Genomic DNA, 22,562 nt, shown 5'->3' with positions numbered 1-22,562 from the left:
GCTAAGAGTGGATATTCAGTAAACTTATATGGTATTACTCTTTAAGCTTAGACTCCCATTGATATGTGTTCTCCCCCTTCCACTCTCCCATGGCGTTAAGTCGGCCCGTTAATGCCTGTTAGATTAGGCTAGAGCAACAAAGCTTGCACAATCAATGCTGCCTCATTGACTGTGCTGTTCGTCTCTCACACAGGCAGGCGCCCATTCAGGAAGACTTACACCTTTTAATCTTCCCTGTTCAGCGCGGTGATCCTGTAGACGCATGGAAAGTTTTGAGGAACAAATTACGACGCGTGTGTGCTCCCAGATATTCCCCCGGTTTCCTGCACTCCCATTTAGCTGTTCACCGGGCTAAGTGCTTGTCGTGGACAGATGGATTTCGGTGGAGGATAGATTTTCTTAAGCCTCCCATCCATCTGACATCGTGAATATGAATGCGCTTGTTGATGTGACTTGAATCAGGCAGCCAGAAAATATTGCATATGCACCGCTGAAGATAATACATCTTACAGACTCTACAATTCTCTCTTTCTATTTCCAATTGTGAAATGTCAAACGAATGAGGGGAAATCAACAAGTGCAATTTATGAAGACATTTCAGAGATGGATTTCTGTAGAGCTTGCGTGATTATTCTGGGCTGACACTGATGATGTCGCTGACCGTACTGATGCTTTCTTCCCCATCTGTCTGTCACTATTTCCCAGGGTCGAACGGGGTCCATCTGTGTGGTCGGCCCCAAGGGACACAAGGTCTGTCTGTATTAAGTCTGGGAGTTTTTACCATCAACCTGTCTGTCACACACTTTCAGTTCAGTGGGTTTAATAGAGCTGTGTTGAACTTGTTTTCCCAGGGTACCCCAGGTTTGGTGGGTCCTGAGGGGTTGGCTGGGGAGCCAGGGAAACCTGGATTTCCAGGCCCGCCGGGAGTTGGAAAGCCAGGCCTGCCAGTAAGTGTGTTTTTAGCTGCAACCAGCAGCTCTATAGTTCGTTCTGTTGGTTGCTGTGGCCTTTGATGGAGGCTGCAATTTGGCATGTGTTTGTGATGTTGTGTGTGAATGTATGAATGCATGTCGTATGTAGTCGCAGCTATTGTGAATTCACACTTGTTTTTTTAATTAAAGGTACAGTGTGTAGGATTTGGCGACATCTAGTTGTGCGGTTGCAGATTGCAACCAACTGAGTACCCCTCCGCTCACTCTTCCCTTTCCAAGACTGTGTGTTAACGTGAGCCGCTGAGTGCAAAACTGTGGTAACGCCGTTCACCTTGCTCAGAGGCCATCCTTGCCTTGATAACACTACTTTAGGAGCAACAGCAGGTACCACGGTTTTGCACTCTGTGGCTCCCGTTGCAGCAGTTTCACAAGAGTGTCGGAGAACTACGGTGGCCTTCAAGTAACGTAAAAATGTTGAAAGACTCTCTTGAGCCAGTGTTTGGTTTTTCCGTTCTGGGCTACTGTAGAAACAAGGCGGACTCCGTGAAGAGGACCCGCTCCCTATGTAGATATGCAGAGCTCAGTCTAAGCTAACGAAAACACAACGATTCTTAGTTGCAGGTGATATACACTAATGAAAACATAGTTATGAAGATTATATTCCATTTCTGCTAATGGAGCCCATGAAATCCCACACACTGTTCCTTTTAAAGAACAAAAGAGGAGGAAATAATTGTGTCCTTACACTTGTCGTAGAGATGGTCTCAGTTTGACCAAAAAGTGCTTTCACTAGACAGATTTACGTACTTTTTCTTTCCTGTCAGGGTCCTCCTGGTGAACCGGGTGGTGCAAAGGGAGACACGGTAGGTTAACCATTCGCCACGTGACAAATGATATTGTAAGAAACCCCCGCATATAATCCATTCATAAGAACATATTTGTACCATGACTGGTGAGGTGGATCAACTCATCTGATTGGAATGTGGGGGAACCACTGTTTTAGACGAGCATATTAACATCATCGCTTGTGTTTTCACTGTAGAGATTTAGTGCTGTTCTGTGGTTAGCAAAACCCCCAAATGACACACTAGACAAGACTTTTTTTGAGGATATTCTTAAGACAAATGCTGTCATTTGTGTTAACAGGGAGATGAAGGACCTCCGGGAGAAGATGGATCGACAGGAGATCCAGTGAGAGACCTTTTAAGCCTTGATTGATATTCAGCAATGCATGCATGAACTTCCATTATGCAGTATTCTAACTGAGCTGATGCATCAGTGTCTGACTGGGATTCTGCTGTTTTCATAGGGACCAAGAGGACCGACAGGCTTTAAAGGAGATAAGGTACCTGTAAACATTGTCTTTAATCTCTTAATGCGCATGCCCGTGTGCTCTCTCATCCACATAATGTGTGTTTGACTCAATCTTCAGGGTGACCCATGCGAAGTGTGCCCCGTGCTGCCTACAGACATGGGCAACACAGTGGCTCTGCAAGGGAAGCCAGGCCCTAAAGGAGAGCCTGGACTACCAGGGGTAGGAGAGAGAGGACCGTCTGTAAGTACAACAGTTTGAACGTACTGTAATGTCAAACTGCAATGTATTCTGAACCTGCCTGCTCTGAGTGTTCAGTTTAACATTTTTACGATCGTGCCACATGTTTTATTAGAGAGCCGTAGACACAGTCTGAGCTGAGGCTGACGATTGAACCTTGAGCACTCGTTTGATAGTGTATATATTTTATTTTTCCTATCATTCTGAGGGAAGGTATGGCGTTTATTTATACCTCGGGGGTTGTATTTGCCCTTGTAATACTCGCAGCAGCTCAAGGATAGGAAGCATGATATGCTGTCAAAAGTGTATTCTCCCCAGGGAAAGGTCATTTTGTTAATGCGTTCTTAACACATCTTCTTTTTTCTCTCTCCAGTGACTCAACATATACTGTACATTGTGTTTCTCTTTCTGTTCATTCTACATCTTCTCACTTATACCAGCAGGTGAAATGGGGAATGATTTGTGTGTGAGGTGGGGAGAATATAAATCTAGAGCCTTATGAGATTCTCTGTGCAACGATTTCCAATAATGCTAGCATCCATCTGTCATACCTGGTTAGGACAGAGGGAGAAGAAGGTAGAGCAGAGAGAGGGAGAGAGAGAGAGAGAGAGAGAGATATGACCTCGCTCTATCAAAGTTGAACTAACAATACTTCTGGCTCATCCCTTGCTCTTCTCTTCTCTTCTCTTTCTCTATATTTTTCCAGGGGCGTCTGGGTGGAGATGGCAAGGCAGGACAGAAGGTAAAGAGTTCCCCCCTCATTCATTTACAGCTTCTGGTTCATTCATATTCTGTGGAAAGCGTGACCTATACACGCTCATCTGCATTCCTACACATTCAGATGTGCTAACATCAGCAGTGCAGAAGGCTCTCTCCTAAAGCAGATGCAGACTAAACTCCACAGAAAGAGACCAAAGTGCACCTTAGTAAGCCCATACCATAGATGGACAACGCGTCTCCACTTCCACCCACTGTACGAAAGTGAAGCCAAAAATATCCTGGATACGGGAGCTGCTATCTTGAGATTTTGTCATTTGGAGCCAGACTGTGCATTCCAATACCCATACTACCATACTATTAGTATGCCAGATAAAAGATCTAGTAAGTCCCACAATACATAGTATGTCAAATGCAGTATGCTAAAAATACCAGGATGTCCTACTACATCCGGTTGCATTTTGCAGTATGCAAAGCCAGCATGCTTTTCTGGCTACTCTGACCCACAATCCTCTGTGCAGTGGATATATGAGTAAGAGAGTATGCAATTTGGAAATGTCTGCGCAGTTGTGATCGGGAGGCTGGAGTCGCGGTATGGAGGTCCCGCTCACACACCCGAGCCAATCAGAAGCTGAGCACGGCCGTGGCTTGCCAGCATGAGCCACCTAGCTGCCACGTTAGCACCATGGTAGCTGTTTGACTAGAAAGACACAACGACTAACCATAATATCTCTATAACTACATTCATGATCAAATTGACACATGTTCTATTACACAAACTTATGACGGTTATGAAAGGTTAAAGTTACATCTCCTCTCTCGTACATTCCTGAGCCTCACTCAGAGCAGCTGTCAATCATAACGTCTCACTCCCTTTTTATAGCATCAAATAACTAATTAAAACCAAACTTGAACATACATCAGTGTGATAAGAACTACATAAAATGACAGAAATCATCTTTGGGGGGTGTGATGGAATTTTCCATCAGTTGCTCTCTTATTGGTAGAAAGGTCAAAGTGTTTGTCAGTGTATGTCAGAGTGTCCCTCTGTTGACATTCTTGGGTTGGAGTCCTGTCTAGAGGAGCCACCATTATCTGTACAGCTGTGCCTGTAGTGGAGACCGTGGAGCCAGTCGCTAGGGCAACCAGGGGCAGAGATGCCAGAGGAACGAAGTAAGTCATAACATGATAAGGGGTAAGACACTGAGCACTGGGGAGGAAGGACAGAGTTGTGAGGCCTTCACGCAGAGAGCATCTATTGTGGAGACCTGACAATTCTCCTTGATCAAGCTTCAATAAACCTTCTTTTGTCATCATCAGCTCCGGACCTCTTCCTTCCAAAGATAACTTGTGTATCAATTATTCCACCACAGGGGGAAATTTATTTGACGTGTTCTTGGACTTTTTTAGTTTGAATGAATGCCAACCTGCTCAAGTCCACGCACACCCACACCTACCTACTCACACATTTCTGATAAACTCTAACATCTGCCTTATTGCACCACTGTATGCTTCTAGTCCAATGTCTAGACACAATAACTCAAAGCAAACACGTTCGCCTGAGCGAGCTTGGACTAATTTGTCTGTGTTTTTGTATGTTTTTTTGCAGGGGGAACCAGGATCAGGTGGCTTCAAAGGAGAAAAGGTCAGCTTTTATTAGGCTCAAGGTTAAACAATTTCTTGTTGAGACTGCTTTATTCAGCTGTCAACTTCATGTTGTATGTCTTGCTAAACCTGTGCGCATAGTTTTACATTTAGCATTTGTTACAGGATCGCATTCATAACCATGTTAATTTAGTTTGTTTTGATTTGGATAATTATTTGGAGATGATCTCCGACCCACCTCTAATCTGTCTACATTTTTTTTTAGGGAGAGTCGTGTTCTGTCTGCCCCACTCTCGGAGAGTTACCCCTTAACCCTGTCCCCGGTGTCCACACCCAAACCCTGCAGCAGAAGGGTGAGAAGGGAGATGCTGGGATCGGACAGAAAGGAGAGGAGGTAAGTCTGTTTGAGAAAGAATTAACATGATTCTAGTGCTGAAATGAAAAGCAGAGCAGTATACTCATAAACACAACCAAGGTGAAAACAATAACAACGAGTTTTTTATCTTGTTATTGTTGGAGGACTTTGGTCTTACTGAAAGGAAACAATTATATATACTGTAACAAACACAGTTGAAGAAAACTGATTGGGTAATTGTTTTTATGATTTTGTTAACGTCAGTGTGTTTGCTTGCATGTGTGAGCAGCGATAAGCACCTTCATTAAAATGATGTATCGTTCAATTTTTCCTGCTCCACAGGGGGAGCCGGGAAGCGTTGGATCACCTGGCCTAGGAGGAGAGAAGGTAAGTACTGCAACATAAAAAGAAACAGCACTGAGAGTCGGTGACCTCAATAGCAGACGAGTCTTGCGTAAGGGGAACTCACTCAGTAGGTTGCAGGATGGGGCTCGTAATAGACTTCATGAGGAAGATAATCACAGCGGTGTGCTAATTTTAAGGCCCAAAACTGTCTGCCATAGGGATTTTACTCAGCAGGGAACTTATTAGTGAAAAGCTTAGGTAGTGAAAAACCCAAATCATTTGACATGGTTGCCTGTAGGGTGCACCTTACTATGAAATGTGAATTACCAATTTAAAAGACCCATCCATTTTTATCAATTTGTGAAATTCTGTGTGATGCCGTAGTGATTTTTTTTTTACTTGTCTGCAGGGTAGCGCAGGCAGCAAAGGAGCTGATGGAAAGCCGGTAAGTTCAGATGCAGTTCTTTGAAACAGAATGTCTCGCTTCATGTCCTGATTTCAGCGATGTTCTTAAATGAAATGCGTCCATGTGACAGGGAAAGCCCGGACCAAGGGGAACCGGTGGCAAGGATGGACAGAGAGGCTCAAAGGTAAGAGAGCAGTGACTAACGTTTACTAGGAGGCAGGAGCTTAGATGGATTTTTAGCTTCAAATGTTATTAGACTAAAAAAGTATGGTATTTTTATACATTTATTTATTCTTAGGGACAATGCACATTGATCAGCATCACTGTAAATGTTGGCAGTTTTAGCCAAAAGGCTAATTTTCAACTGTTGTCCCTTTGTCAGATGTTAAACTAGCCATTAAAGGGATAGTTTGGGTGTGGTGAAGTGGGGTTATATGAGGTACTTATCCATAGTAGGTAGATTACCTACAGTAGATGACCGCCACCAGAGCAAAGCAATACAGTGCTGTGGACGGGGACAGCAAAAAAACGTATTTTGGCCACCTTAAAGAAAGGCTCACCAAAAAATTTTTAAGTGTACACTATATTTAGAATATTTTCCGATGGTGAACTGAAAAGTGAAACGTATCTTCACTGTTTTTGTCATCTGAGCCTGCTGTCTTTGGAGAGAGTATAGATAAGTTTCACTCTCAGTTCAGTTCCACGTCAGAAAGGGGAAGGAAAGGGTTGTCTGACGGCAAGATAACGCGGTGAAAATATTCTAAATATATCGTAGACTTTCTTTTAGGTGGCTAAAATCTGTTTTGCTGCCAGTCCCGTCCACAGCACTGTATTGCTTTGCTCCGGTGCCGGTGCTCCTCTCTGTTTCGCCAAGCTGGGGGCGTGTCCACTGTCATCTACTCTAAGTAATACACCTACTATGGACAAGTACCTCATAAAATCCCACTTCAAAACACCCCAACTATCCCTTTAAAACAACAATAAAACACACATCATGTACAATCAGAACCAGAGAAAGCTAGTATAGTAAAGTAGAGTATTACTACTTCAGTTCTTACAAAATGGTGTGCTAGATGCTTATAGCTACGTATGCACTCTTTAGCTGACATGGGAGTTTCCTTCTTGGGATATTGAACATTTTCTACATGTTAAACTTGTGCGATTTATGCACAAGCATCTCCCAATTACGTTCAAAAACCCATCTGTATGTCAGTATTTTTGATAACATCATTGAATACTTTATCTCCTTCCATGCCACATATATCAATATCATATTTATCTTTTGACAGGGAGAACAAGGGCTGCCTGGGCTTGGTCTTCCTGGTCTTAGGGGTGAGAAGGTAAGTGTAGACGTACGTATTGCTGTTTTCATCCTTTAGCTTGATTGTCACGCAAACTAACCCTCTGACTCCCTGTCCCTCCACAGGGCGAGTGTGGTCTGTGCCAGCCGGCCGAGGTCGGTAGCGGACCCGCCGGCATCAAATTGCCTGACGGAGCAGGAGGCAAGCCAGGCGTACAAGGCCCTCCAGGTCCACCCGGACCTCCAGGTCTCGGAGCTGATGGCAAACGGGTACGATTGCTAAAAGTACACAGGCAGCTTTGTGGAATTAGTAACTTGGTTTTTATAGATACTTTAAATCTGTTTTAGGGACAGTTCACATGTAGCGTCTAAAAACGCGTGGAAAACGCCAGCGGTGCTGCTTTCATCCTTTTATCAAAGGTGCTTTGGAGGTTGTGCTCCTGTAGTGCCTGCTGTTACTAAGCAACCGAAACCTGTGTGCTGCGATGATGATGATGATGATGTAGTTGTGGTAATTTAGCAGTAAGCATCACTGACAAACTAAACAAAGTCAAAACAAAGATAAATGGATTTCCAGCACCGTCAATCCCTCACAGTAACATTACTGCTCGATGTGTCAGTGTCAATTTGGCCGGCCTGTCAACTGGATGTTGTGACGTCCTAGGAGGACAGGGTGAAGCAACTAAAATAGTCCGTGAGACAGATCGTAAATGCTCTCGATAGCCCTGCAATAAAACGATTGACTTCTCCTCCATATATTTATCGTAGAGTGATTGTTACGGAAGAAAGAAAAGATATTTATCGGCTGTGATTGGTTGTTCCTCTTCACATGACATGCGGTGCGCGCTGCAGCGATCCAAAAGTTGAACTATTTTTATCTCGGGGCACAACTGTTGCACCCTGAAAAATAGGGGCATGGCGTCTGAGTGCTCCTGCTGCATGTCTACACTGACAACAATGGATTTGAGGGCGCAAAAAACGTGGCATGTGAACGGCCCCTTAAGGGTTTGCATTGTTGCCTTGCTTGCAATGGAAGCAAACCAGTGAGATTGATCAAAATGGCTAGAAAAAATGACTGATGCACACGCAACACTGCACACTGCAAACACAGAGAAACACACAACATGAATTGTCAGATGAGAAAAAGGTCACGGCCTCTCAAGACTTTCTTGGTCCGTCCTTTAGAGGGCAGCGTGATGCTCTCTGAGCTCCCAGAGCCAAGAGCGAAAGAACCAGAGACTCTTTAATCCATGCTGCTCACATTATGTTCGAGTTTAAGATACTGTTTATATTGCCACAATTTGTTTTATTGTGCTGTTATTTTATTACATATTACGTTGTTGTATTTTATGGTTTATTTTACTCATGACTCTTTAAAACATCAATGAATAATACAACTTGACTAAATGAACATGGAACAGTACTGTAGCTTACAAACAAGCACATGTTGATCCAGAAACACTATTTTACAGACAGTTAAGTTCAACAGTTGATGTTTATACTGCATGCACCACCAGTCAGAATGATCTGTCTTTATCTGAATTAATGATAGAAAATTAAATCATAAAATATTCCACAATACCAAAGCAGCTTCTTGCTATGCTATTTCGTTGCCATGTTGAAACAGATTAAGCAGCATCTGGATGAGCGAAAAGTTTGAGATGCTGACTGATTTCACCCTAAGGGCGCATCAAGCATGATGCTTATTGTACAAATAGGATATGCAGGGATTCTTCTCTTACTGCAGAATTGTTACTAAGTGTAATACATCTCTTTTGGCTTCTGTCACACCTCAATTACATGCCGTGTGCCTCTGCGGTTAGCTTTATGTCAACAGTTATTATTACCTGAAAGGATAGAGGCTCGCACGATGCTTGCAGATGACTGCACGTGTCTGAGAGTGTGGGTTTGTATGTGTATCATGTATCTGCGTGCATTTGTACATCACCTTCTATTTGCTTTCACAGGGCCTGCCAGGTCTTGCTGGTGTAAAAGGAGAAAAGGTAAGTTTCTTGTCAGAGTTAATTATAAATCTTGTCTATAAAAGCTGTTCTGTGTATGTATTTCTTCACACGCTGTGTATACCGTCAATGACCCAGCGACAAATTCACACCACATTAAACAGCCTTGATGTCAGCGGAGAAATTAAAACCAACTAATCAACGTCTCTTGGGCATTCTGCATGTTTTTTTTAAATAACTCATACCCAAAATACACATGCCCCGAACTGCCTACCTAAAATAATCTATTTGATAACCTCGAGGAGTTAGACTATTTGGAGTCACTGATTGCCTTTAGAGACAGTAGGATCAAGGACGTCTGCAGGAAAATCACCCCGCACGCATGGACTAATATTTCAAAGGAGCCCAGGCACTCTGCTTTATTTCAGGTCACCACGTCTGTCTTTTGGAACGTTCACTTTACCCAAGAAACGAGGTGACAATAAATCTGCCATCAACAGAGACAGGCTACTTTAAATTACCTTGAAGCTCTCCCTACAATCACTTTGCTTTGACTTCAAAGCAGAGCCAGGCTGGATTTTAAAAGACTGATACCATTATCCGTATTTGACAGTTGAATAAATCTTATAATGCGACACAAAAATTAAAACCAACCAATTATAATAAAAGGCTTTAGTTTGGTATCAAGTGATATTTTGAATATTTTAAATCATTGCATTATTTAAAAGTTTACTTGCAACCCTGTCTCCCACAAAATTATGTTCCCATACAACTAAACTGCATAACCAAAATACGTTTTGAGGGAAATGTATTTTCTCCCGGATTACGGTCGCAGCTTTAAACCATTTTAAACACGTAATTAACGTTGTTAATGAAAAAAAAAACTTAGTTAGGTTCAGGCAACAGAACTATTAGGTTAGGCTTAGTGAAAAAACATCAAAGTTTGGCTTAAAATTACTAAAATACTAAACGAATACTTAAGAAATGACTGTTTCACGTGGGACACAAACAGCCGTCTTCTGGGGTAAAGTCTGGTGTTTGTTGGGGACCCATCCACCAACGTACTTTCTCACTTGTTATACCCGTTATTATTCAATAACATTTTTATTCCACGTATTTTCATTCACGGTTGCTCGATATACTATGTCACCTGCTCTTCGCGTCGCTCGGTGTACTACGTCTCTCGCTGCAGCCGTCCACAGACTTACAAAGGTATTTGTGATACGTAAAACACAAGCGTAATCCACAACAAAATACGTTGCCTTCCAAACGTAATTGAGAATGCAATTTAGTTTTATTGGAATGTAATTTTTTAGGAGACAGAGCTGTTACTTGCTAGTAGTCTTCCTCTTAACTGCCTTTGTTGGGGCATTGCTGGGTTTTCTGTCATATTACTGCCACCAACTGTTGATCAGTGGAATATTGTGTGACCAATGGCGTCCCTGTGCGCGCACACAATCAAGAAAACAAATAAAACGGAGAGCCACTCGTAAAAACATTGCTCCATAGGACTCGTGGTTAAAAACTCCATACGGTACTTTTAATGTAAGCAATGTGAGAGCTACAGTACATTGAGTTGACTGTTAGGAGCTCTTATCATCATATTTCAATGTTACCAGGGTGAAGAAGGAGATCAAGGAGATAACGGACTGGACGGAGCTCCTGGATCCCCAGGACTGCCCGGAGAGCCTGGTCGGGACGGACTTAGTGGCTTGAAGGGAGCAAAGGTATGGCTTTTGTCTCTGTGATGTGAAATTACAGGTGATATCTTAGATACCACTGGTTACACTTTTGGACCAATGATGGTTTTAGGTGGTTAAAATGGTCACTGATTGGCTAAATGGGGGCAATATAATAAGTTAGATTCTTCCAAAAGGTCCCTGGAACATGGTTTGGATTTGTTGTGTTTGTTTTCCCAGGGTGATGCTTGTACAAGCTGTCCTTCTGTGGGCACTGCGGTTGGTGATGGTGTAGTTGTGCAAGGCGTCAAAGGAGAAAGAGGAGACCCTGGTCCCGCTGGGCAAGGGAAGTCTGGCAAAAATGTGAGGGAATGATGTATTTAAAATATACATATTATTGATTATTTATATATATTTACTTCTGTCTCTCTGTACTAGGAAAATTGTTAATTACCATCATCATCATGTTTTCTCTTCAGGGAAAACCAGGTTTACCAGGTGTGCAGGGGCCTGTCGGTCCAAAAGGAAACAAGGTGTGAATGTCCATTTTTAATATTATCATGTTTATGAATACATGCAGAGGATGAGGATAATCATGTATCACTGACAGATTCTAATCTATGTTGTTTTGTGCCCCCTTGTAGGGAAATGCTGGAGCTGCAGGAGTCGGCCTTCCAGGACCACAAGTAAGACTCGTGTCCACATCTGGAGCTGATGCAGCTCGGTCATACAAAGCATACGCATACAGCCCCTAGGTGGACGTGGTCCTGCTGTGATCCCAGAAATGAACACCATACCCTTCCATGACATCAGCGCTCTTCTGCCTCTTAGATCTAACAATAAGTTTTATGAGGTTGTAAATAACCATCTCAAACTAACCCTGGACTGATTGCTCTCAAATCCATTGATGTATTGTGGAATCCTCATTGCTTTGTTGAGGAAGCCTGTCCTTCATTACTTCTCCACTATGAAACATCTCTTACAGTCAGGCCTCCTCTCCCAAAACTCCACTCTTTGTTTCCTCCCAAGACAACTTATTCGTATTCACGACTCGACACATACAGACACTTGGTCAGGACCCCTTTGGTGTCACTTAGGTTTAGGCAACAAAACTACTTGGTTAGGTTTAGGAAAAGATTATGGTTTGGGTTAAAATAAGTATGTTATGTAACTAACTTTTTTCAAATGATTATTATTTGTTTGGCTTTTATTTGATAGCGATAGCATAGACATGAAAGGGGGAGAAAGAGAGAGGGGATGACATGCAGCAGAGGGCCACGGGTCGGACTCGAACCCGCGGTTAGGACCCAGCCTTAGTACATGGGCATCCCCTCTACCAGCTGAGCTACCAGGGCGCCCTGTTATGTAACTTAAGTTACATATATAAGTTAAATGCGTTAAGTAAGTTAACTCACGTACGTACCTTAAAATAAGTTGCTTTCACAAACGAACACACGCAACAGCATCCTCCTGAGTGAAAGTCCTGTGTTTGTTTGACCCATCCAACCTCCTCGACCTCTCCCTACGCGGACAGAGTAAATTGACGGCTGGAGCAGTTGCTCTAAGCGTCTAATATTGCAGCGGGGTTTATAACATTGGAGTTAGTTGAAAGCCCGGTACGGGGGAATGCAGGGGGTGGAGGCCTGCATTCACACCAGATCCGGTGGTGCGGCGAAAACACAAAAAAGTCCTCCCATTTTCAATAGGGGTTGTGCATTTTGGCTGCGGCCGCAGGGTGGTGCCAAAAACAAAGGCCTGCAGTGGAAAAGTAGAAACCTAATCAACTTTTTAAGACCCAGTGATCCAGAGTTGTACAACCCACCCAGGGAACAAAAGACGTTAATTGTCGTGCAGTCAATGGGCCATTGAAGTGAAGTGCACCTAAAGGTTGCCTTGTGCTGTTGGTATCCGACGCCAAGGGGGCGTGACAAAGCGTGATGACCTAGGAATGAGACAGGGCTGCCCCTGCCCAACTAAACCTTTCTTTTTGTTGTGGCTTTTTCATTTTTGTCAGGGTGAAGAGGGACCAAGAGGGCTCCCAGGACTTGTAGTAAGTTGGTCTCATATTTCTTTCATAGTCCTACTTTTTTTTTTACTCCATTTTCAGATTTTGGTCTAATCTGTGTTTTGTACAGGGACCTCCTGGAGCCAGTGGATTGACTGGACCTGTTGGCCCATCAGGGGAAAAGGTAGCATAAAATAGAGATGTGGAAGCCCAACTTATTAGTACAATATACAACGAAATGTACCTCATTTTGTTTGAAACAATGAAACCATGTGGCACCGCTTTGTGTTCCTAGGGCTCCAGAGGAGAAGTCGGGCTACCAGGACCACAGGGGCCTGAGGGCATCGGGGTATCAGGGCCTCCGGTAGGACATTAATACACATTTTTGCATGTGCGTGTGGGCATATAATGTCGTGCTGTAATATTTTTCAAACACTGTATCCTATTTACTTTTTTCACCCAGGGTAGAGATGCAACCCCCGGGTCTCCAGGATTGCATGGAACTGATGGCAGACCTGTGAGTTGTCTTGTTCTTTTATTGTCTAAAGTGTTTCATTTGCATGTGTTTGTAAGTATGCATCAACAATTTGAAGAGCTGTTAGGGAAATTTAAGCAGCAAACTTGAGTTGTTGCACCAGTGTTAGCGTCTGTTCAGAGTTTTAATTTTCTTTGAGCTTCTTTGGGAATTGTCCTTGATTTAGGCATCATTTGTAACCAAGGATGTCTGCCTCGATCCATAACAGAGGCAATGTCTGCTCCCATTTCATCCCCTGTCCCCTGATCTCCACTCAGCTCAATGCCCCGTGAGCTTTCTTCTGGAACAACAAAGCAAGAGTAACTAAGTGCTTGTGTGTGTGTGTGTGTGTGTGTGTGTGTGTGTGTGTGTGCTTGCTGTCTCCTTCTTTTGCAGGGACTTGATGGAGCTAAGGGGGACAAGGTAAGTCTACCGTTTTGTTTGGATGAAGGGATCTGGAGGGGTTTGAATATAAGGGGGTGGAACAGATGGTAATCGCGAGAGATGGTTCCCCTCATCTCACGCACACGCACACACATACATGCGCTCAAACACACACATGCACGCACGCACCTGCCTCGAGCCACAGATAGAGTAGCAGCGGAGGTGACGAGTGTACTGTCGCTGGCATACAAGAGGAGTTTCGGGGGCCTAAAGAGAGAAAGTGTGTGAGACTATTAATTACCGCATTCATCAGAGCCACCGGTCCAGACTGTCACTGAGAGAGGGTGGGAGAGATGAAGAAGACGGTGGAGGCAGTGCTTAAGGGTCGGGAGTGGGGTTTGAGATGTGGGACAGGAGCCCATAGTTAAAGAGGAAAAAGTCGAGGAAAAGTAAGAGAATGAGAATATATAAGGTAAGATTTTGCATAGGATTCAGAATCTGTAGTCATTGTATTCATACAGAGTCTAGGGCTATCCTGGAGAGCTCATATATATACTGTACAAACCTGACTGGGATGTAAGAGGAAAGTAGTGAGAGCAGGTGCGTAATAGGGGATGTCATTGGCTCTTCATAGATGTTAGGTGAAATGCACCATTCTTTGCATCGCAGTACCATACATTCATCCTATTCTTACACTACATTAAGGTTTTAGGGACAAATTCATGTAATGCAACTAAGGCTGTCAAAGTTAACACGATAATGCAAATTAATTTTAATGCCATTAATTTCTTTAACGCATTAACGCAACTTGCGCCTTTGAATTAAATCTCTTAAAAATCCGACGGGCCACTGTCGGGCTTAGCCGCTATTCAATCTTTCGGAGGTTGTAGCGGGCTCAATTTTAAAGCTAGATTTTGGCGAGGAAAAACTGGCATGGCCATTATCAAAGGCGTCCCTTGACTTCTAACCTCATAAAAAAGGGTTCTATCGGTACCCACGAGTTTCCCCTTTTACAGACATGCCCATTTTCATGATAATCACATGCAGTTTGGGGCAAGTCATAGTCAAGTCATAGTCAAGTCAGCACACTGACACACTGACAGCTGTTGTTGCCTGTTGGGCTTGAGTTTGCCATGTTATGATTTGAGCATATTTGTATGCTAAAAGCAGTACCTGTGAGGGTTTCTGGACAATATTTGTCATTGTTTTGTGTTGATAATTGATTTCCAATAATAAATATATACATACATTTGCATAAAGCAAGCATATTGGCTCCCTCCTAAGAGCATTAGATACTTGACAAATCTCCCTTTAAGGTACATTTTAAACAGATTAAAATGTGTGATTCATTTGCGATTAGTCACGATTAACTATGGACAAACATGCAATTAATCAAGCTTAAATATTTGAATTGACTGACAGCCCTAAATGCAACACTTAAAGTTCACTAATTGGTATAAAAATAGCATTTCGCCCCCCTGCAGTTTTGAGAGCCTTTGTGATGCGTAAGATTTCAGGATTTTGCAAAACTGCACAGAAGAGTCCTGAAACCTCAAAGAGTTCTGACTTTCTTTCAGTAACTAGAGTTTTAATGTTGAATGAGGACTCAGTTTTGCATCATGTGCTTAAAATTTTGCAAAGAGTTTCACTTTAAGCTTTTTCTTATGGGTCTTTGTTTGATGTATATTTCAGGGTGAACCTGGAGAGTGCAACTGCATAATCCCCGTGCACACGGGCATCGGCGGACCTGTGAGTACACGCTTACACACACACACACACACACACACACTGAAATAAACACATGGAGACGTACAATTAGTATGAGGATTGTTGCCTCGCAACAGGAGTCTGAATACACATTGATTTTTTAAACACACACTCAGGGCGTTTATTATGACTCCACAGGGGGCATATTGAGAAAAACCTGCGTTCATGCTTAGTTATTTCCCCTTTGCATCATACTGTGCTTTGACATTTGTTGTATTATTCGTAACTTCACACTGTGCACTTTGTGTATATTTTGCAAGCACCAGTGCTGCTCTGATTTTGACTACTTTTGCCTTCCAGGGAGCTCCAGGAACTCCAATAAACACATGGCAGCCCGGGCCTCAGGTCTGATCTGTCAGCCAGCAGTCCTGTCTGATTACTTGGGCATTGTTTGTTTCTGTTGTTACCTCGCAAACTTTGTTCACACAATTCTTCATTTGTGTTTGACTCTGAATGTGTGATGTCACTTGTGGCCGTGTCTTTGTATGCTGTAGGGCCCACCAGGACCTCCAGGCCCACCTGGCCCACCTGGGATTCAGGGTTTTACTGGAACGGAGGGACGACAGGTAAGAGAAAGGGGCAGTAGGATGGTGATGGGGGGGTCTCTTCAGTTCAATTCAGTAGCTGCTCCATCAGCCTGGATTCAACTACAAGCTACTTATGATGTAGGCTTTCAGCTTGGGAAACTTGGGTTCTTAAGAAAGGCAATGTTTGACATGCTTTGCAACTTGATGGGAAAATAAAGTTCATAATATGCATGTAGGAAATGGAGCAGCATTCTATACTGAATGTGTGCAGTAGCTTGGTTCATAAAAGGCTTCGATAATCAGGATCAAGTGATAAATGCACTAACTGCTCCAGTGCTTAAAGGCTTTAACCCATGTGGGAAGCAACTGAGCAAGCTTTGGGAATGTCTGTCAAGACATTAACTGCTATTTGAAGGTCTAAAGTATAAATGTAAAAAAAGACATAATGCAATGCTAATTTGAAGTACCAGTTTGATTCATTTCTAAAGTTTGACCTTCAAATAAGGTGTGGTCTGTGTTGCAAAAGTCAAAGGTGTGAGACAGACATCAAAAGATGGTGATGGAAGAGGTCATGTCTTTGACAAGGGTGCGTTTGTAACTGTGGCTGAATGCAAAATGGTACAAAGTTTCAAAAGACAAGGTAGAAGAAGGAACAAATTTTATCATTTTGACCCTTCAACTCTGCCTTGACCGCTGGTGGAGATGGGAGTGGCTAGCCCTCGATTGGCAACAAACCAGTTCAACCTCAGTTCCTTCTTTCAGGGTATCCCTGGAAACGACGGGATACAGGGGATACCGGGTTTGCCTGGATACAGCGTAAGTAAAATTAGAGAGAAAAGGAGGAGAGGCGGCTCTTATCTACTGATTCGAGATCTGGGACTTTATGTATAAATGATGCAAAAGCACAAAATGAATGCATGTGTCAGGAAGTCAAATTATTCATTCAAGGGAACAAAGTAAGTAATGCAAAGTTACGATTTGTAGCATTTGGTACAAATTTGACTCCGTACATGTAAACAGCTCCATTTCATAACAATTATAATTGTGTATTGTGTTAACCAGTGCTTGAAGTGGAAAAAAACAAGTGCCAGTAAAGAAGATATTCACATGTTGGCATGTGTATCGGCCGGCATCAGCCATCTCTTGCTCCTGTTTATTTATATATTATATCTTTAATCATGTTATACTGTGTCAGTCATAATCAGCTGTGATTGTATTGCTGTAATTATACTTGGACTCTGCATCTCCTCTAGTAGGCCTTTAATACTCCAATAAGATTCACACTGAAACATTATAGGGTTCAGGTGGTGTGTTTGTATATTTAACCATAGTGTTATAGTGCACCACTTAAGGTGCTTTCTCTGTGTTATTTATAGCCTATATTATAAGATGCCTATAGACTGGAATCAACACCAGCCAGCCAGACAGGCAGGCAGGTATGCATGCCGAGTTGAGGTGTGTGAGCTATTCATTCAGGTTTTAGGAGCAGTGTCCCAGTCAGGATGCTCCTACATAGAGTATTATACAGCAGGATAAAGAGACACAAGAACATTTGTAGGTTTTTGACTTAAAACTATGCAATTTCACATAATTTTGGACTATAATAATAATTATTAATGTCCCAAATTATATGTATTATCTAGACTCTAGATAATGCCCCAAAAGCTTAGAGTAAACTTGCTATAGTTAAAATAATTATTTTATTATTTACTCATATCAGGCTTTGTCTCAGCATCTAATTCTTCTGGAAATGTAAAAAATAATATTCTGTTAAATCAAAAGAGCAGATTCAGAAATCGTTTAATTAAAAAAGTTGGCGCCGCGCCGCTTTGAATCGCCCAGAGAACCTAATATGGAGAGGGCAGAAATCAATACCAGCCCACTTCGAGCACTGGTGTTAACACCTTTTTTTTTTTCTAAAATCATGATTTTATTGTATCATGATTAAAGCCGTTTATTTATTTAAATACATATTGAGCTTGTGCTGCTGTTAAAGGGTGCTTCTGATACCAGACCAAGGAAAGAGCAAGTTTGGTTTATGTCGCACAATATTCAAAAGGGGTGTGCTGATATCTATTTATGGATACCTGTGTGACTGGACATAAGGCTTGTGCATATGCTCGCATATTTCATGGTGACTGAGATTTATAACTTTAAAACATGCAGTAATTTTTTTTCAAACACTACATATGCATATTTGGCCTGTTGTGCATCTGGCCTCAGATCTGTTTGAACAACTCCGGAAGGTCTCATGTGTCCAAAGCTAGTTTACTTAAAGTACAAGTACAAGGACAACATCAAAGTGGAGAAATGAGGTGGAGTGTTGTGAAGTGGATTTTTACTGTATACGGTGTCAGTTTTGTTTCTTTCAAGTCCGCTGATGGCTTAATTTCATTAAAGGCACATCGATGCTGATCTCCAGCCAGCACTCAAGGGGAACTTCACCTCCAACACAGGAATTAAAGTAGTACTTTAATGGAGGAAAGGGAGGTGCTGGAAAATCAGTAGACCACTGTGGAATAGATTTGAGACTGATGGTATAGAAACTCTCTGCAGAAAGCAACACTTCTAAAACAAACAGCCATGGTTTGTATATTTTTAGGGCTGTCAAAGTTAACGCGAAAATAACGTGTTAATGAAAATTTATTTTAAGTTATACTAGCTGGTCACGAAGGAGGCTAAATAACGCTCCAAACTTAAGATAAATTTTGGTGAGGAATAACTGGCATGGTCATTTTCAAAGGGGTCCCTTGACCTCTGACCTCAAGATATGTGAATGAAAATGGGTTCTATGGGTACCCACGAGTCTCCCCTTAACAGACGTGCCCACTTTATGATAATGTCATGCAGTTTTGGGGGGGTTTCCGGACAATATTTGTCATTGTTTTGTGTTGTTAATTGATTTCCAATAATAAATGTATACATACATCTGCAGAAAACAATCGTATTTGCAGACTCGCATGTTGATAAGTATATTAAATAATTGACAAATCTGCCTTTAAGGTACATTTTGAAGAGATAAAAAATGTGTGACTAAATTGTGATTAATCGTGATTAGCTACTGTATGTACAATCATGCGATTAATTGAATAAAATTAAATATTGTAATCAATTGACAGCCCTAGTATATTTAAATGCATCCATGGATCATGGTTGAAAGGAAGAGATGCAGTGAAATTTGACTGAGTTGTAGGGGAAGCTCTGAACTATTGCAGAATTGCTAAATGCTCACACCCACTACATGAAGTTACATGTAAGACTACAGTGGAAAAGTTGGAACCCTCTGCCATCTTTATGTGCAGACTTAGTTTGGCCTTAATGTTTGTAAATGAACCAGTCAATGCCTCTTTTTCTTCCATGGTTCTGCAGGTATTGTGTCACTCAAAGTGGCAGCAAAGCTCTCAAAAGCTCTCACAAATTGCTCTGAAACATAACAGTATGTTGCTCAGAGAAATCACAAAGTTAACAATTTGCAGATCCCTTTTAAGTGTGGCATGAGTGATCATTGCACTGTGACATTTTACTATAGAGAACCTTCTTTTGAGCAAGTCTATTAATGCACAAAGCCTTGTGCCCATAAAACAGGTTGAACAATGTAAAATGGGTTCGTAATGACTTTGAAACCAGGACAGGTGCTATTGACAGACTCTCTCAGTGGAAATGGTCCCATTGCTTTGATAGGGAGCAGACCGCCTTTCACGGTGAATGTGATTGGGCTTGTGGAGAGAGCGGTTTTATTTCAGAAATCCGTGTTATTAAGCAATGTAACTTCATTGTGGCCTTTTTTTCTTCAATGTTTTTTTTGCAAGTTTCCAGAATGTGTGTTTGCGTTTATGTACAGTATGTGTGGGCAGAGCCAGTTATGTGTGTCTGGCCTGCTTTTTTTGGTGCCACGTTCTTCACTTTAAATTTAAAACTTTTCGGGTGCAGACTTGAGGTCTTGACAGTTTGTAATTACAGCTTTACAGCCATTTCGTTGAAATGAGTACTAAGGTTTTTGTTTTTCTGGTCTATATCTGCTATTGTTTTGTTTAACCAGTTCATATTTGTCACATATCTGCCTCTCGTCAGCCTATTAAATAGGCGTTATCTGTCGCTATAAGCACCATAGATGTGGGTCAATAGGGGCCTACTACACCCAATAGTAGGTATTAACATCTATTCACATGGTAGATTACCGAAAGAAGGTATAAAAGAACACGACAGCGACCTCTAGCGACCGTAGGCATTATGACAGGAGCAGCAGTGGAAGTCAGGCACTGTAGGCAGCATTAAACTCCATATGGGGTGGAGGTCGGGGGCAATAGATGGGACACAAAACACAGGGTTTCCACCCACAAGACTGGAGTTTGCATCTCGTGTGAAATCAAAGTGTGGTTGTCTTTGTGTTCACAAGTCTTAAGTTTCACTTTAACTTTGGAAACTTAATTATTTTAAGCCAAAAAACAATGTTTTCCCCTAAACTTGACTTAAATGGTTTTGTTGCCTAAACCTAAGAAGTTGTAGTTTTGTTGCCTAAACCAAAAGAAGCATTTTTGTTTGTGTTCTAAACGTAATGTTTCATATTCAGCATTTCGTGTTAGAACGTGTTGCTTTTAAGTTTCTGTTTCACTTTTACAACATAGTAGGCCCCTACTGACCCACATCTGTGGTGCTTAGAGCGACCGATAACGCCTATTTAATGGCCTGATAACAGTTGAGTCAGGTGTTTTATGAGAATCAAGTATCAGCATATAGTGTCAACACTGCTGATTTTCAAGGGTTTATGTCGAGTAAAAGCTTTTTGGGGGGCCATAACATCATAGAAAACCTTTTGTTGACATGAGTGAAATCTTTGGCAACAAAACTAAGCCTACTACATAGAGCCATAGACAGAGGGTTGCACTGTATATAGTGCAGTGAGGGTGGCCAATGCATTTTAATGTGGAAATTAAGTTGAAATTAAGTTAAGATTTTTACAGAAAACATTATAAAATTGGATTTTTTAGTAGGATTATTATGAAAAATATAGACCAGGGTTTATAAAATGCATCATAAAATGTGTTGTAAGGCAGTTCTGAACGGAACAGGCCTCTTGGATGAGGGGTGAAATGTCCTAAATTCTGCAACCTCAGTATTTTCTTTTGTCTTGACATTGAATGAAATGGTTCTTTGTACCATTATTTGTTTTTTGCAGCTTTTGCTGATAAAGGGAAGTGTATTCCAAGTCTTTGACAGACTCAGCAAATTGTAAAACAAATATTGTATGCCATATTATAAGTACACTTAATTTAACCACTTCTTCCATCTGAATGCACAAACATATCCTGGTTAGAGGGTTATACAAATACATAAAATAGGAGGTGTATGTGACTGTCATGCCATTGTGGAATTGTGAAGTCGTTGAAGAAACCATACTCCATTGTAACGCTCTCCTCGAAATGTTTTTGGATAAGAACATTGGGAAACTGTCTGGGTTTGTCGAATGTGGAAGAAAAGAGCAGATTTTGATAATTGGGTTTTCCCTTTGATGCCATAAAGTAAATACTGATCTTATTTCCGTTTCGCTGCCCCTTCTCTAGATCCAAGTTGGACCACACCAGCTGCCTCAAGACTCTGCTGGAGGAGATGTTGATGTAAGTTCATGAGTAACAATGCATTTTGGGGAGATTGTATCCTGTGACTTTCCTTTATTTTTGCTTGGTCAGTTCTCTTGAAACTCTTGATCAGTGTGTTTGTGTACATATAATATTTACAGTATATGCTGTGTGTGTGTGTGTGTGTGTGTGTGTGTGTGTGTGTGTGTGTGTGTGTGTTCTACAACCTAGGAGGTCTGTAAAGAAGGGAACTGTTCCCAAGGATATCCGGGTGTGTCAGGCACAACTGGTGCCACGGGAGAAAAGGTAGACCAGGGAAAGCCTGGTGTAACCCCCTTGGACAGCTGTGACAAGGTGAGACTTGGTTGTGTCTAGAAGGTAACCCACAATTTGGGAAACTCTCGATGGTTAAGGCTTACCTCAAATAGTTTGTCGGGCAGCGAGTCTCGCGAGAGTTTTTGCAAATTTACGCAATTTGCAGGTTACCATCTAGACGCGACAATGAGACTTAGAGGGACTGGGAGTTTCTTGTCGATCCAGAATCATATGAAATGTCACTGCTGTTGTGCTTTGGTGATTGCAAAACGGCAATCCCTCATTTTTGTATTTGACTTTGCATGGCTTGATGTGAGTAGCTGTCCATCTGACATGATATAGTGCCAGCACAGCGGTGATGCATTACTCTCATAACTTATTGTCTTGTCTGCTTCCAGTGTTTGGAGAGACTGCAGAGAGAGCAGGCGACACAACCAGCGGTCAGTTGAGATCGTTGTCATATTCCAAGGACACACATACATACATTCACAGAGCTTTACGTGCACATGTCCTGACTGATTTATACGTTTGCCTCATAGTATGACCGACCAGGAACACCTGGAATGCCAGGAACACCTGGATCACCAGGAGTGAGAGGAGAGACAGTAAGTCTGTCATGTAC

At 42.1% G+C, this 22,562-nt stretch overlaps 1 protein-coding gene across 4 annotated transcripts in view; it reads left to right on the top strand.

Annotated features, from left to right (window-relative positions):
- col16a1 (collagen, type XVI, alpha 1) overlaps positions 1–22,562 on the top strand; it is a 133,856-nt gene that overhangs the window by 98,808 nt on the left and 12,486 nt on the right. For 3 of the 4 annotated variants that reach the window (XM_037795031.1, XM_037795030.1, XM_037795032.1), the window contains 32 exons: positions 706–750; positions 852–947; positions 1,757–1,795; positions 2,079–2,123; positions 2,242–2,277; positions 2,365–2,487; positions 3,191–3,226; positions 4,811–4,846; positions 5,072–5,200; positions 5,504–5,548; positions 5,916–5,951; positions 6,043–6,096; positions 7,202–7,252; positions 7,339–7,482; positions 9,180–9,215; positions 10,793–10,900; positions 11,093–11,215; positions 11,332–11,385; positions 11,497–11,538; positions 12,867–12,902; positions 12,988–13,041; positions 13,153–13,221; positions 13,321–13,374; positions 13,768–13,794; positions 15,448–15,504; positions 15,823–15,867; positions 16,017–16,088; positions 16,812–16,865; positions 21,611–21,664; positions 21,857–21,979; positions 22,339–22,380; positions 22,480–22,545. In XM_037795031.1, coding sequence (XP_037650959.1) covers positions 706–750; positions 852–947; positions 1,757–1,795; positions 2,079–2,123; positions 2,242–2,277; positions 2,365–2,487; positions 3,191–3,226; positions 4,811–4,846; positions 5,072–5,200; positions 5,504–5,548; positions 5,916–5,951; positions 6,043–6,096; positions 7,202–7,252; positions 7,339–7,482; positions 9,180–9,215; positions 10,793–10,900; positions 11,093–11,215; positions 11,332–11,385; positions 11,497–11,538; positions 12,867–12,902; positions 12,988–13,041; positions 13,153–13,221; positions 13,321–13,374; positions 13,768–13,794; positions 15,448–15,504; positions 15,823–15,867; positions 16,017–16,088; positions 16,812–16,865; positions 21,611–21,664; positions 21,857–21,979; positions 22,339–22,380; positions 22,480–22,545 — 2,031 coding nt within the window. The remainder of the gene's footprint in view (positions 1–705; positions 751–851; positions 948–1,756; positions 1,796–2,078; positions 2,124–2,241; positions 2,278–2,364; positions 2,488–3,190; positions 3,227–4,810; positions 4,847–5,071; positions 5,201–5,503; positions 5,549–5,915; positions 5,952–6,042; positions 6,097–7,201; positions 7,253–7,338; positions 7,483–9,179; positions 9,216–10,792; positions 10,901–11,092; positions 11,216–11,331; positions 11,386–11,496; positions 11,539–12,866; positions 12,903–12,987; positions 13,042–13,152; positions 13,222–13,320; positions 13,375–13,767; positions 13,795–15,447; positions 15,505–15,822; positions 15,868–16,016; positions 16,089–16,811; positions 16,866–21,610; positions 21,665–21,856; positions 21,980–22,338; positions 22,381–22,479; positions 22,546–22,562) is intronic. The other variant, XM_037795033.1, reaches the window with a different exon arrangement.

This window comes from Sebastes umbrosus, chromosome 15 (genome assembly GCF_015220745.1).
Source record: "Sebastes umbrosus isolate fSebUmb1 chromosome 15, fSebUmb1.pri, whole genome shotgun sequence".
NCBI classification, from domain to species: domain Eukaryota; kingdom Metazoa; phylum Chordata; class Actinopteri; order Perciformes; family Sebastidae; genus Sebastes; species Sebastes umbrosus.
The sequence above is the reverse complement of the archived record's forward strand: the minus strand, read 5'-3'. Positions and strand labels throughout refer to the sequence as shown.